Below are 14,525 nucleotides of genomic sequence, written 5' to 3'. Positions count from 1 at the left end.
AGCCAAGTTCACAGCCTCTCTGATAGCCTCTCTGATAGCCTTCACCAAGGGGGAGAGTAAGGCAAAGTCAAACCCCACACAGGTACTATCTTCCTCAGAAGCTCTTGAGCATGCGACTCCCTGACTGGAGACTGAGGTGACTCTGACTGAGGCACAGGAGCCTGACTGGCACCGATCCCCTTGAGGGATTCTTCACCACATTTTCCACAAGGGACCTTAGATGCTGGTCCGTACCCCCTCTCTCACTAGAGGCTTTGGAAAAGCAGAGGTCACACAGGGATTTCCCAGTAGGAACTTGCGATCTGCATCCCCAGCAAGTATTAATAACTGAACGGCTGGATGAGCCTTGGAGGAGCGAGATCGATCCTCGCTACGGCGCCCGGATCTTGAGGGTGAGCCGTGATGTTTAGACTTAGAATATGAATGCCGGTGGTAAGACTTAGAAGAATCGCTTCCTCTATGCGTTGAGCTGCGTTGCTGTTCTGAACTAGATGGGCTAAGACAGAGATAGAAGAGACACACAGATAAGGAAAGATAACAGACTGACTAATACCGGACCCCCCCCCCCTACTCCCCCCCCCCCCCAGACAGTACCTATTATGAGAGGGCTGGCCAAATACAGGCGGAGGTGAGTCCATATCTCTAGGGGTTTCCATAAATGCTGCAAAGACATATAAGTAAGGCTGAGAGCACCATACACACACACGCCCACCCCCCTCTTCCCAGAAGGCCACCTACCTCCACAGAAGAAATCCTGGACAAGGGGAAGTCATATAATAGCCTACAAGCAATCCCAAAGCTTGCAGGCTATTTCCTATGTTTAAATAGGGCGCCTTAGTGACGCCATCATCGTATCCTGTGCGCCGCTACTGCGCATGCGCGAATAATGTCATTTTGCCGCTATCGCGCATGCGCGAACCAAGCCTCGTTCCTGTGCCGCACTCGCGCATGCGCAGAACGAACGTATCTAACGAAAAACCAGGAAGTGAGCGGCGGCTGGAACGCAGGCTAATCCAGCCGCCATGCCTATACCCTTATACATGAAAACACAAAAAACGAACGGAAATGAAGGAAAAGCAAGGAACAAACACAAACTGCTGCCATGAAAAAGAGGAACAATCTTACCGCTCCCACACGATCGTCTCCAGGCCGAAGGTAAGAACAAAACATACCGGACTTCTCAGGGCAAAATAGGTCACCTGCTATTTAGCTGGGCTATCCGACCAAATGCGCAGCCTGCCTGCCAGTGGCTAGGTTCCTGGCTCCCTCCAGCGCTTATATCCAATGCCCACTCCATACCCCGCTAGTAGCTAGGGCTTAACGGAGTCATGCGACAATTCCATCCAGTCGCAATTCGGCCAAACCAACAATGGAACCGTGTGGGAGCAATCTTCAGGTAGAAAGACCATAACGTCTGGTCCTACGGAGGAGGACAAAAAAAGAACACGGCCATGGGCAGGGAGCAAAGATTTATGGGAGTGGTGTCCTATAGGGTAGTGGAGGCGGGACTTAACCCACACGTTGCTGCCATGGAGTCTGTTAGGAAAGTATATTTTCCCCTTTTTATGAGAATCTTCTAAGGTCTTCCAGTCATTTCCAAAATTGTGTGTTTTAGTTATTATATTTTTGTGTCTTTCAATGTTTATTTACATTTTTGCTCTGTATACAATAATACATCATTAAACTTCAAATCTAGGTAGATAAAATATACACAAATGAATGTAATTTTGTAATACTGTAATAATTAATACATAATTGAATGTATTTGTTTAAATACAAGCATAGTAAGTACCTAAGTATGACCTGATAACAGCCCCTTGCCGGGCCTGTCCAGTAGGGCTGGAGTGTTAGAAGAGGAAGCAGCATAAGGAGCCAATCAGTTCATGTGCTTACAAGGAGCATACAAATAGGTGGAGAAAGCAGTGTGACAGAGAGATAGGCTAATCAGAGTGCTACTTATCCTTTGCGAGACAGGGAGAATGAAACAAAATTACCAATAACAGCCATTAACACCAAATAACAAAATAAAAACTACACTACAAATAAAACATCCATACAATTAAAATACAACATAGAATAAATAACACAGATTAAAATAACAGGCAAACTAACAAATACAAATAATACACCACTTTCTCTAACACCACCCCAGATAATAGCCAAGACAATACCAACATACTATAAAAACAAAAATAAAATCCTGATCATAAACAACCAGAATTAAATCTTCACCTCCAGCCCTCAAAGAAAAGAATTATATATCTTGATCGTCATAGGCAAAAATTATTTCCTGTGTCGCTCTGTGGTGCATTGTGGGTGTAACAACCTGTCACTGATGGTACTCCACAGACTGACCAACGTATTGTGGAGTGGGTGGGAGGAGTTGTCCAAGGTTGAACAACATCCTCCTCTCCAACCCTGGTGTAAAAGACTCCAATTTCAATCCAACATCTCTAGCCTTGTTGGTGTCAGACACCCTAAGCCTGTTTCCCCAGCATGCCACTGCACACAGGAGAGCGCTGGCTACCAGAGACCCATAAAACATCTTTAGTATCGTCTGGCAGATATTAAAAGACCTTAGTCTCCTTAAAAAGTAGAGGCGGCTCTGACCCTTCCTATAGAGCACCTCTAGTCCAGCTTATTATCTATATGCACCCCCAGATATTTTTAACTCTCTACTACCTCCACATCCACTCCTCGGATAGAGATCGGGGTCACTGGTGGCTTCCTCTTTCTGAAATCCACAACCAGCTCCTTTGTCTTTGTCACATTGAGGTACATATGATTAACCTCACACCATGTGACAAAGTTCTCCACCACAGTCCTATACTCAGTCTCCTCCCCATCCCTGATACATTCCACTACCGCAGAGTCATCAGAAAACGATGTAGTGTATGGCCACCTTTATACACCTAAAATTACCTAGTTGTACTTTCAGTGTCATTCGTTGTTAACAGCACACCAAACACGGAAACCAACACACATTTAGCCACTTGAAAATGCAAGTGTTAAATGTAGAAAAACACAAAGTAAAAGACATCCAACCTGCAACATGGCAAAATGTCCAAAGAGCTACTTTGCCATATGTAGCGCAGCCCAGTGATATCAAGGTCACAGGAAAAACAAGCCCAAAATTCATGCAGAAATCTGAGTTCCTGCTACACAGAGATGTGAATGAGGCCCGACAGATGAGTGTCTCCATCCACTCCGTACTATAAAGCTGCCCATACACTATGCTCTGATTGTAAAATCTCTGTATAATTTCCTTTAGATTTACAAGAACTATAGAATAAGAGGACCCACCTATCTATCCATTCACTCTTTATCCAATCAGGCAGGCCCTATATGCAACAATCGCATTTATGAAACATAGACAAAGGGAACATTTTCTGCATGGCTTGCCATGCGTTTGGAAATGCACAGATTTGTTTATAGCGCAAAAGAATAAAAACCACAGGGGTGATCAAATACCACTAAAAGAAAGCTCTATTTGTGGGGAAAAAAGGATGTCAATTTTGTTTGGTAGCCATGTCGCACTACCGTGCAATTGTCAGTTAAAGTGACGCAGTGCCGAATCGCAAAAAAGTTCTCTGGTCTTTTGCCAGCCGAATGGTTTGGGGCTTAAGTGGTTAACCTCCTCCTGATTTTAAGCAACTTAAACTGGGTACACACTAGTAGAATATTGAATGCAAATGTGTACAAAATTCTTAATGCATTCAACGATTTGGCAAATATGCTTTTAACATTTGGTTTTGGTATAAATTAAATTTCTCACACGCATACCAATGTAATACCCATATACCCAACGTAAGTGTGAGGGAACATTTAGGTCAACTGGAAAAGAAGTGGAAGTGACTTTTGAAGGGGCACAAACTGATATTTAAAGTGTATATCCAAGTAAAGGTTTTCTTCTGCTTTTCTCTCAGTCACAGTAGTATATACACTATATTACCAAAAGTATTGGGACACCTTTACACACACATGAACTGTAATGGCATCCCAGTCTACCAGTCTTGGTTTTGTAGGGTTAAATATTGCGTTGGTCCAGACTTTGCAGCTTTAACAGCTTCACCTCTTCTAAAAAGGCTGTCAGCAAGGTTTAGGAGTGTGTCTATGGGAATGTTTGACCATTCTTCCAGAAGCCAGGCACTGATGTGGGACAAGAAGGTCTGGCTGGTAGTATAAATTCTAATTCATCCCAAAGGTTTTCTATCGGGTTGAAGTCAGGACTTTGTGCAGGCCAGTAAAGTTCCCCCACCCCAAACTCTCTGATCCATGTCTTTATGGACCTTGCTTTGTGCACTGGTGCACAATCATTTTGGAACAAGAAGGGGACATCCCCAAACTGTTCCCACAAAGTTGGGAGCATAAAAACCCCTGAAAAACAACCCCACACCTGTGGGGAGACTGCGAGCCAGGCCTTCTCGTCCAACATTTGTGCCTGACCTTAAAAATGTGCTTCTGAAAGAATGGTCAAACATTCCCATAGACACACTCCTAAGCCCTGTGGACAGCTTTCCCAGAAGAGTTGAAGAAGTTATAGCAGTAAAGGGTGAGCCAAATCAATATTGTACCCTATGGACTAATGCCTTGTACACACGGTCGGACATTCCGACCACAAAATTTGTCTGATTTTTTCCATCGGATTTTGTCCAAAACTTCTGTTGCATATACACGGTCGGACAAAGTTGTCCAAAAATCTGATCGCTGCGTTCGTTGCATACAACGGGACTACGTAGAGGCTAGTAGCCAATAGCTTTGGTCTCATAATTTGATCTGAGCATGCGGGGCACTTTGTTCGTCGGAATTCTCTACAAACCATCGGAAAAAGTCAGATTGAATTTTTTTGTCTGAAAATTTTAGATCCAGCTCTCAAACTTTTTCCGTCAGATAAAGCCCACACACGGTCGGATTTTCCGACAATATAATCCGATCGGCCCATTTCCGTGCATAAGACTGGGGTGCCATTAAAGTTCATGTGCGTGTAAAGGCGGGTGTCCCAATACTTTTGGTAATATAGTGTATATTCTTATTTACACAACACAGCATTTTTATTTTGGAATATTTCCGTTGATACATTTTTTCAAACTGTGTTAAAAAAACACAATACCATAAGCATCAGCAACAAGTTGGCTCAAACAAAAAAAAGCAAAAGAAAGTCCTCACCTCCATCCCATTGATATATTGGGATGATATGATCTAAATCAGGCCTTTCAAGCAAGCACGACAGAAAAAAGAAAACATGTTATCCATAGAAATGGACCAAATGCCTCCTGTCTGGTGCAAAGGTCTAATGAATAGCTACAGAAGTCATTTAGTTAAAGGTATTGGAGGAGTCAATTTTGATAATATTATTTTTTTTATGAAAATCAAATCACATAATGAAGAAATCCTAAAAGTTCACTAACTTTTCCAAAGTGCAGTATTAATAATGTAAAAGTCACTGATCCAAAGGAACAGATATATCAGAATATATCAACCAAACGTACTCGTTTATTATTAATATTATTATTATTATTATTCAGGATTCATATAATACAGAGTTCTGATTGGCTGTTTTGAATATGGAAAACTGTTTATGACATAATGCACTGGAAGTATATTCTGGTAAAATAGGAGGAAAACTGAAAATGCCGTCCAAAGCAGCCAATCAAATTCAGAGAAAACTGACAGCTGTCATCTGCCGTCATGTTTCAATGTCACTTTCATTTCTTTAATTGTTATAATACACACATACATTTTAATCCCTTTTCAGGACTTTTCTCAAGTACCATATATAAATATAAAGATCTAAGCCCTTGTACACACGGTCGGACATTCTGACAACAAAATTCGTCGGATTTTGTCCGAAACTGGTGTTGCATACACACGGTCGGACAAAGTTGTCGGAAAATCCGATCACTCGTAACGTGATGATGTTATTTCGTTACGACGGGACTACATTCAGGCTAGTAGCCAATAGCCTTGGTCTAGGAATTTGATCTGAGCATGCGTGGCACTTTGTCTGATCGGAATTCTCTACAAACTATCGGACAAAGTCCGATCAGATCATGTTGTCGGAAAATTTTATAGCCCATCTCTAAAACTTTGTCGGTCGGATATTCCGACGGAAACAGTCCAATGAAGCCCACGCACGGTCGGATTATCTGACAACGCGGTCCGATCGGACATTTTCCGTCGGAATGTCCAACCGTGTGTACAAGGGTAAACAGTCTTAGTCATATGAAAAAAATTGGCCAAATATATCACAAATCTAGATTTATTTGTTGGCCCTATGTATAAATAAATCTATAAATATGTTATGGAACAAATGCCCCAGTTTCTTTTGTTTCTCTGTGACTGAATTCCTTTTTTAGATGTATAGATCTACTGAAAGTTTAGATCCTAAGCTTTTTTTAAATAATTTTTATCAGTCTGACTGGTTGCGTCCCAATGATTTTGTCCGACGGATTTTGTCCGAAACTGTTGCATACACACGGTCGGACAAAGTTGTCGGAAAATCCGATTGTACATAGCGTGATGACGTTATTTCGTTATGTTACGTTCAGGCTAGTAGCCAATAGCTTTGGTCTAGGAATTTGATCTGAGCATGTGTGGCACTTTGTCCGTCAGAGTAGGCTACACATGATCGGAGTATGTCCGATCGGAGTATTTTGTCAGAAAATTTTACGGACAAGTTGTAAAACTTGGTCTGTGGGATACTCTGACGGAAACAGTCCGATGGAGACCACACACAGTCTGACTATCCGACAAAAGGAAACATTCCGTCGGAATCTCCGACCGTGTGTACAAGGGCTAAGAGAGAATGCTCCTCAAGACTCCTTGCGGTGCTCCTTGTATAAACCAAAAACGTAGGCGATTGCTTATGTGATGTCTGTGGAGGACGAGAATCGGGGACCTCCATTTTGATACTTTTACAACATCATGTCAGGTGACCGATAACAGAGCTGGAGAAATCTCAGGAGCCGGGTGGCGGATGCTCCCTAAAATGATGGCTGGAGCCAAAGTTTTGAGGTTTCCTCGTGTTGTTGCTAATGGAAACAATTCTGCTGGCTCCTGGATTGGACAGGCAGACTCCTGATTTCTGTGTTTGCTGATCTATGAATTAAAGCCAGTGAGAAGTTTCTAACCATTGTGTGTTTAATTCTTATTACAGTTGGGAATCCACGGTTATGCATTTGCTATTACCAACAATGGGTATATCCTGACTCACCCTGAACTGCGGCCTTTGGTAAGCTCTATGCTCAACTTTTTATGTTTTGATTAAACAAATATAAATGAGGTCAATAGATCAAACGGGGTGGTAGGGAGGGATAACTGGATATAATTGTTGTAAGAGTAACAAATAAAGAATGATAAGATGTATTGTATCGAATTTTGTATGTAAAAAAAAATAATAATAAAAGATTGAATAAAAAAAATAATAATAATTGATTAAACAAATATGCTATAATGCCTATAATACATCAGTGATACTGGTATAATCTCATAGGATAATTTTAGAACATTTAGAACTTGCTGATTTCTTTGACCCTGAATTGGGCTGAATCTCTGCAAAATAGCTTGGGGTCTGCTGTTCTCTACTTGATTAGCTTGTTGTTCCTCAGACATAGGAGCCATGATGGAAGAGGCTGGAATATATCCAACCACATATGCTCAATTGGTGCAAATGGAAAGGTTTATGGGTGTGTTTGGGGGAGGAATAGTGGTATTCAATCATCTGATGAGCAGATAACCAATAGGAACAGTATGTACTGTAATATTTGTACTTAAAGCATACCTCCCAACATTTTGAGATGGGAATGAGGGACACCTACTAGAAAACGTATGTAGGCATAGGTCACGCCCCCGCCACACCCTCTTAAAGGAGAGTTAACAAAAAAAAAGGTTAATTAAATCCACAAGGGCTTTTTTTTACCACTACTATTCCTTTATATTGGCTTTTAAAGTTTACAAATGCAGACATTTAGAATTTGGATGAAAGGTTTAGCACTGGGAAACACTTTTTGATAAAAAGTGCATTTTATATACATCTATATAGATCAGACCAAAATGAGGGACACATGAGGAGGAATGAGGGACAGAGGGACATTGCTCCAAATCAGGTACAGTCCCTCCAAATCAGGGACAGTTGGGAGTTATGTTTAAAGTAGAACTAAATGCAGCTTTAAGTCCAAAGCCCATAAGGTCCCCCAATGGCATCTTCCCTCCGGGAAGTGCGGATCTTCCGCTGTCTTGTTTGGCCAGCGTGGGATTTCACTCTCACTCATGTGTAGGTGTGCAGTCATCCCGGGAGACACAGGAAAGTGTGTCTCTTCTGCAATAAAGATCCTACATCTTCCCAATGTTTACTTTTCCAACTTTAGTTCCACTTTAACCAATTAACCTTAACTCCCTTATAAACTTTTAAAAGTAAAGACCATTGCTAAATGCAGAGACCCTAGAAAGCCTAAACTAAGCCATTTATTTCCAGAAAAGACTCTTCCATGCTCCTCTCTGATTTAGCCTGACTTTCCCTAAATTTTGACATACTCATACCTACCATGGTTGCCTTGTACCGTGCCTAATTATGATTTTACCCACTACCCCACTGGGTTTGTGGTCACATTGTGCTGGGCTTGAGAACACTTTTATTACTACCTCTATCAGCCAAGTCACAGTGATCCCTGCGTCTGTGCTCCATGAATGCTCAGTGATCCATGAGACTTCTGAATTTGGGCACCATTTCACAAACATACTGTACATAAGCCCCTGTTCGCATCGGAGCAACTTGTCATGTGATTTGACAGGTGAAATCGCATGACAAGTTGCAGCTTATTCGCTGTATCGCTCTGTTCAATTCGGTGCCGCACCAATTTGAAAAAGTAGTTCCTGCACTACTTTTGGCAGTTTTGGGTGCAACTTGGATAGACATCTGTGCATGAAGCCACACAGATGACTTTCAAGTCACATTGGCAGGTGGCTTTGAAATCGTGCGATTTCAGAGGAAGTCGCATGATTTAGATGAAGTCGCACGATTTCAAAGCCACGTGTCAATATGAACGGGGGCTAAGTGTACCATGCTGAAGTACAACAGAACCGTACCCTAGACTACCTCTTTTAAGCAACCTAGGGCCTAGTATGTTAAACACAGTGCAGAGCAATCACCAATTTAGGATTCAAACGTGCTTAGGCACAGTACATACACCCTAGTTTTAATACGCCTTTAATGGCTGAGTTCCACCTCCTGCCATCTGTCTGCTTAATGACACTTACATTACTGGCCACTGAGGCCGTCTCATCAGACAGTTGAATCACAGTTGTCAGATCTTACCCAATAAAGCAGGTAAAGACAGGCTACAGTAACAAAATTAGAGAGGTGCGCAGAAGAGGCTTTTGTGAATAATCATGACATAATGAAAAGATTGTTTTCTCTGCATTTGGCCTATTACTATTAAAAATTTAAACTGAACGAAAGGGTCACTGTAAGGAAGATATATGCAGGGTGCTAATGCTGATTCTGAAAATGCTGGAAGCCTGGCTACCATGTTCCAATGACATTTCTGCCTTCTGTGCTTCTAATGTGGAACAAGATTTCTTATTAGAAGGTCAGCAATTGCAACTGGTTTAATTAACTTAAAATTATATAGAAATATATATATATATATATATATATTTATAAAATATATATTTATAAATTTATAAATGTATAATTATATAGAATATTAGGATAGCAACATGTAATTGGTACATTTCAGCAGTAGGTGGTGCTGCAGTACTGCATTTTGCTATACAGTATATTCATCATTGTTCTGTAGTAAAAAGAAAAACATAAAAAACTTTCTATGCTTTTGCTTCTTCTTCTGTTTGAAAAAACAAGATCAAAAAAACATCTCAAATTCAGGAAGTTTTTCTTTTTGTATATTATACACTTACATTTTAAAAAGTGCACTTAATGGCTCAAAGTTTTTCTTTTATTTACTTTTTTTTTCAGAATTAAACAGGGACAATCAATAGTATTCGGAGGGACAGTTCATGTTTTTGGCCTTGAGAAAACAAAGCATAAAAAAATAAAAAAAATCTTTAAATTTAGTCCCAACCACAGTATACAAACACCATACAATGTATCTCTATAAGGGATGCAGTGATTTGACTGGGCCAAGGTATTTGGTTGGCAAAAAAATATTTTACTCCTTTAAGTCATATAATTTAAAAGGACTTACGAGCTTGTTGAGAGCCGCATGATTTTGCTGTGGTTAAGATTCATGCTTTCGGGTTTTGCGCTGGGTGAATGCATGGCACAGATACGGCGGATCAAAACGCGTCCTGCTTCACACTTGCCTGCAGGAGAACAGAGCTTCATTTTTCTTAAAGTTATTTAAAGTAATAGAGTCTCCTTGAGTTTTTGGCATAGCTGCACTTTTTGTAGAATATTTGAGTAGAAGGTAGTGGCGCGGTGACATGCTTGGATCGTTCACAAGGCAGCTTTGGCAAGTGACTAAGGTGTGAAAGTGATATGGGGCTCCATGACCCGTCTATATTAGTGTGTTGCTGCTGCGTGTAATGAGCTTCCAATGCTTTAGAATCTGTTTTACAACATGAGAAGGTGCAAGGATTGTGATCCAAGTTGGCAGAAATATAATATATTTGAAACCTAAGTAAAGCCTTACTGTTGGTATAGACTTGTGATCATTCCAGGTCCACCCTTTAGTATGTTCTGAAGGCATTAATAAAGACAATGGGGCTGATTTACTAAGATGAATGCGCTGTGCCGGTTCATACCTCCATTTGTGCGCCAGATAAATTATCAAGTGAGCGTATGAACCGGCGCACGCATAAGCACAACACATAATATGCCGGCGCAATTCATAATAGCGCACGCCGTATCACTAACACTCCATTCACACAGGGGCAACACGACTTCCAGCACGACTTTGGGAGGCAACTTGGACACGACTTGAGTGTGAATCACAGTGCGACTTGGGGCAACTTACAACACCACTTTAAATCGCCCCCAGGCCAGGCGACTTTAATTTAAAAAAAAAAACGGCATGGGTTCCCCTCCAAGAGCATACCAGGCCCTTCAGGTTTGGTATGGATATTAAGGGGAATCCCATCCCCCCCAAAAAAAGGTCTTATATAACGGAGGGCCGTGCATCAGAGGGGGCAGGGTCACCAGGTGGCCCCACCTTCCTGTCAGAAGAAGAGAAGCGTCACACAGTGGGAGCCTCCCATTGCGTGGAGCGGCCCGAGAACAAAGAAGAGACGCCGTGGAGGAAGATGCCGGACGAGAACACCAGAGCAAGAACAAGTGGATTGGAGGAAGAAGGAGATGGAGGAAGAAACCGAAGGATGAAGAAAGGGAGAAGGAAGAAGACCAGAAGAAAGGAGGTGAAAAAAGACTTTAATAAAGGAATTGTCAGAAACTGTCTCTTGTCATTTTTAACACTTTTGTCACTTTTTTGGTGAAATGGTAGGGGTACCCCCTTACCATTTCACACAGGGGGGGAGGCTGGGATCTGGGGGTCCCCTTGTTAAAGAGGGCTTCCAGATTCTGATAAGCCCCCCACCCGCAGACCCCCACAACCACTGGCCAGAGTTATGGGGATGAGGCCCTTGTCCTCATCAACCCCAAAGCATCCTCATGGGGACCCCAAAGCATCCTCCCAATGTTGAGGGGTTAGTAACACTTTAACCCTATCCCCCTTGCTTAGCTAACTAAACATAGCAGGCAACCTGCCCACAGGTACATCATCCTAAGAACTGCTTACAGGTAAACTCTATCATTATGGTTTGTGTAAAGATTTTTTGACCTTTGTGAAGCAGTTTGAAACTATTTTGGTTTGAATCTTATGAAAAACTATTCACTTCAAGTGTTTGTTAATGCACACTTAGTAGTCACTGGCAGCCCCTCTGATATATTAAGGCAGAGCACGCTGTATAGATCTTTTCCAAAAATGAGTGTTGTAAATCCCTATTTAGAGCTATCTTCAGGCTGGTCACATGACCCACGGCTGCTTTTCAGCTCTGATGGATGGCTTCTGCAGTAGGGACCATAATCTTGCCTTATGTCAGAGCTGTACAGCGGCTGCGAGTCACATGACCGGACTAAAGATAGGTCTAAATAGCTATTTACAATGCTCATTTTTGGAAAAGATATATACAGTATGCTCTGCCTTAATATATTGGAGGAGCGGCCAGTGACCATTCAATATGTACTAATAGGGATGCGGGGCAGGACGGAGGCGGGGACACAAAGCAAAGAGCTGACAGGAAGGGAGGAGAAAACAAGGAGGAGAGATGAGAGCAGAGCAGGGCTGTGTATGATGGAGGGACGCACTCTGACCACGGTGGTCATGGCTCAGCAGCCCTGATTTTCGTGGTCAGTATAGAGAGGGCATACAGGAAGTGGCAGGTTCAGGGAGGTTTTTTTTACCGTTTAGAGGAGGGCAGATTACACAGCACAGGCACTGTGCTGTGTAATCTGCTTTAAGGGACCAGAATATCATTTTTTTGGGGGTGTTAACAAACACTTTCAGTTTAATTTTGCTAAAGAGTATCTACGGCACACTTTATGATTTCCAAAAGCTGTGTTTATGTAAAGCAACACAAAGGGGCGTATTTAGAAAACATTGGAAGAGCTATTAGTCCATATACATTCATTCTGTATAAATGGAGGCTAAATCAGTTATTTCCCCTCCAGGTTGGATGTTCTCCTTTCATAAGAGTAAATGTGAATAGGCACTCATCAAAAGTGTTGACTATAACCACCCTTTCCATTCCTCTCTTCCCTTCACTGCAGCTTCTATCAATGAATGGAGGAGGCAGACCGTTCATTCATCCACCTGTTCTATATTCATATAGGGATTTTCATTCATCAAACAAGGAGGGGGTGGAAAGGGGTGCCTATAACAGATCCAGTGGCTGTATTAACCCCTGCAGCACTGTAAGATGACTGCTGCGACCGGGGGGGGGGGGGTAGTTTTCAACTAGACAGCCAGCACTAGCACAAGGGAAACTTCTCTCAATTTAGTTACCATTTCTTGTGTTTTTTTTAAACAAAACTTAGGCTTTACATTTTTATTGTGAATGGTGACTGGCAGCTTTTAGCGACAGCTCTATTACTCTGCAGTAAGCGTCATCTCAACACAGAAATGTGAAGCAGGCTGACACATACGTGAGTACAGTCAGTGTTAATACCCACTCTCTGTGTGGCTGTGCCTACACTGACGTGAAGAGGTTAAGTTCCCCTGGAAATGATAATGGATACGTTTCCATTACTCTCCAGATAGCTTTGTTGCCTGTAAGTCCCCGTCACATCTCACATACCGGGAACATGCATTCCCACTCATAATTTTTATTTCTTTTTTTGCGTAATTTGCACATGTTTTCACGTGTCATGCATAGGGAGGCCCATTTACTTGAATAGGTGGCCCTATGCGCTTTTGACATGTCAAAGAAGCTGAAGGACCTAATCTTGGCCCTGAGCCAGGTGCGTTTTTTCACATTCGTTCTGTTGAGTGACAATTGCAGCAAAATCACACAACATTTGGGGTGCCATTAAGAATGAATGGCACCCAAATGCCCATTGAGCATTTTGCTGTGATTTTGCATCACACATTTTGCTGTAATTTCAGTGCATTTTGGAAACACAGACAGAATCACGCCAATTTTACAAATTTGAAATCGCTAGATGTGAATGGGGCCTAAAATGTTACCACTTTGCAGTAGAGATACTTGCGGCAGATTCGTATACACCTTGCTGAGACTTACAAGAATCTGCTTCAAGATTCACCTCTATGAATATACCATACCTGTGGGATCCTAATAGCTGGAAATCACTGTAATAGGTTACTATAGTGATCTCCACTAGCTTCTGGATCCCATGCTGAGTGGCTGCCTTACAGTGGCAGCTGGTGGTATATATATTTTTTTTGGGGGGGGGGGGGTGGCAAACAATGCACCCATAGCCACACCCCCGGTCACCAGCCCCGCACTTACCCCATCTAGGTCATGGGTAGTGCTTCCTCCGGGTGTCAGCTGGCAGCTTCCCCTGCGTCTCCTCCTCCTCGGCATCATGGCGGCTTCCACCATGCGTCTCCTCCCTCCTCCTCCTCTCTTCTCCTACTAGGTGGGCAATAGGATCACTTCTCCTCTGGGCCAATTGGGAGATGGTTCTCAAGGCCCAATTCCGGATTGGCCAGAAGGTGAATCAGGAAGACAATAGTGAATTAATTCGCTATTGTCACACAACTGGGTAGGCTCGTCACTCTTTTTTGAAGCCTATTAGAGCCTCTAGCTCTAATTACGTGCTTCTAAAAAACAAAAACATGGTAATCCATGCGTCCGGCGCCCCGCATGTAGATTAACGGGCTGGACGCATGGATTAGGCAAATTAATTTGCTATTGTCACACAACTGGGTGGGCTAGCACTCTTTTTTGAAGCCTATAAAGGCCTCTGGCTCTAATCATGTGCTTCTAAAAAAATAAATAAAAAAAATCCATTGGAATCCATTCGTCTGGCACCCCGCATGTAGATTAGGGGG

The 14,525-nt window shown here is 42.3% G+C and overlaps 1 protein-coding gene across 2 annotated transcripts in view; it reads left to right on the top strand.

The window, feature by feature from the left end:
* Positions 1-14,525, top strand: part of CACNA2D3 (calcium voltage-gated channel auxiliary subunit alpha2delta 3) — a 1,440,485-nt gene that overhangs the window by 971,574 nt on the left and 454,386 nt on the right. For both annotated transcript variants that reach the window (XM_077452052.1, XM_077452053.1), the window contains one exon: positions 7,157-7,231. In XM_077452052.1, coding sequence (XP_077308178.1) covers positions 7,157-7,231 — 75 coding nt within the window. The remainder of the gene's footprint in view (positions 1-7,156; positions 7,232-14,525) is intronic.

This window comes from Lithobates pipiens, unplaced genomic scaffold (assembly GCF_037356315.1).
Source record: "Lithobates pipiens isolate NorthernLeopardFrog02 unplaced genomic scaffold, aLitPip1_a1.2 Scaffold_23, whole genome shotgun sequence".
Classification (NCBI taxonomy): Eukaryota; Metazoa; Chordata; class Amphibia; order Anura; family Ranidae; genus Lithobates; species Lithobates pipiens.
This window is presented reverse-complemented; position numbering and strand designations above follow the sequence as displayed.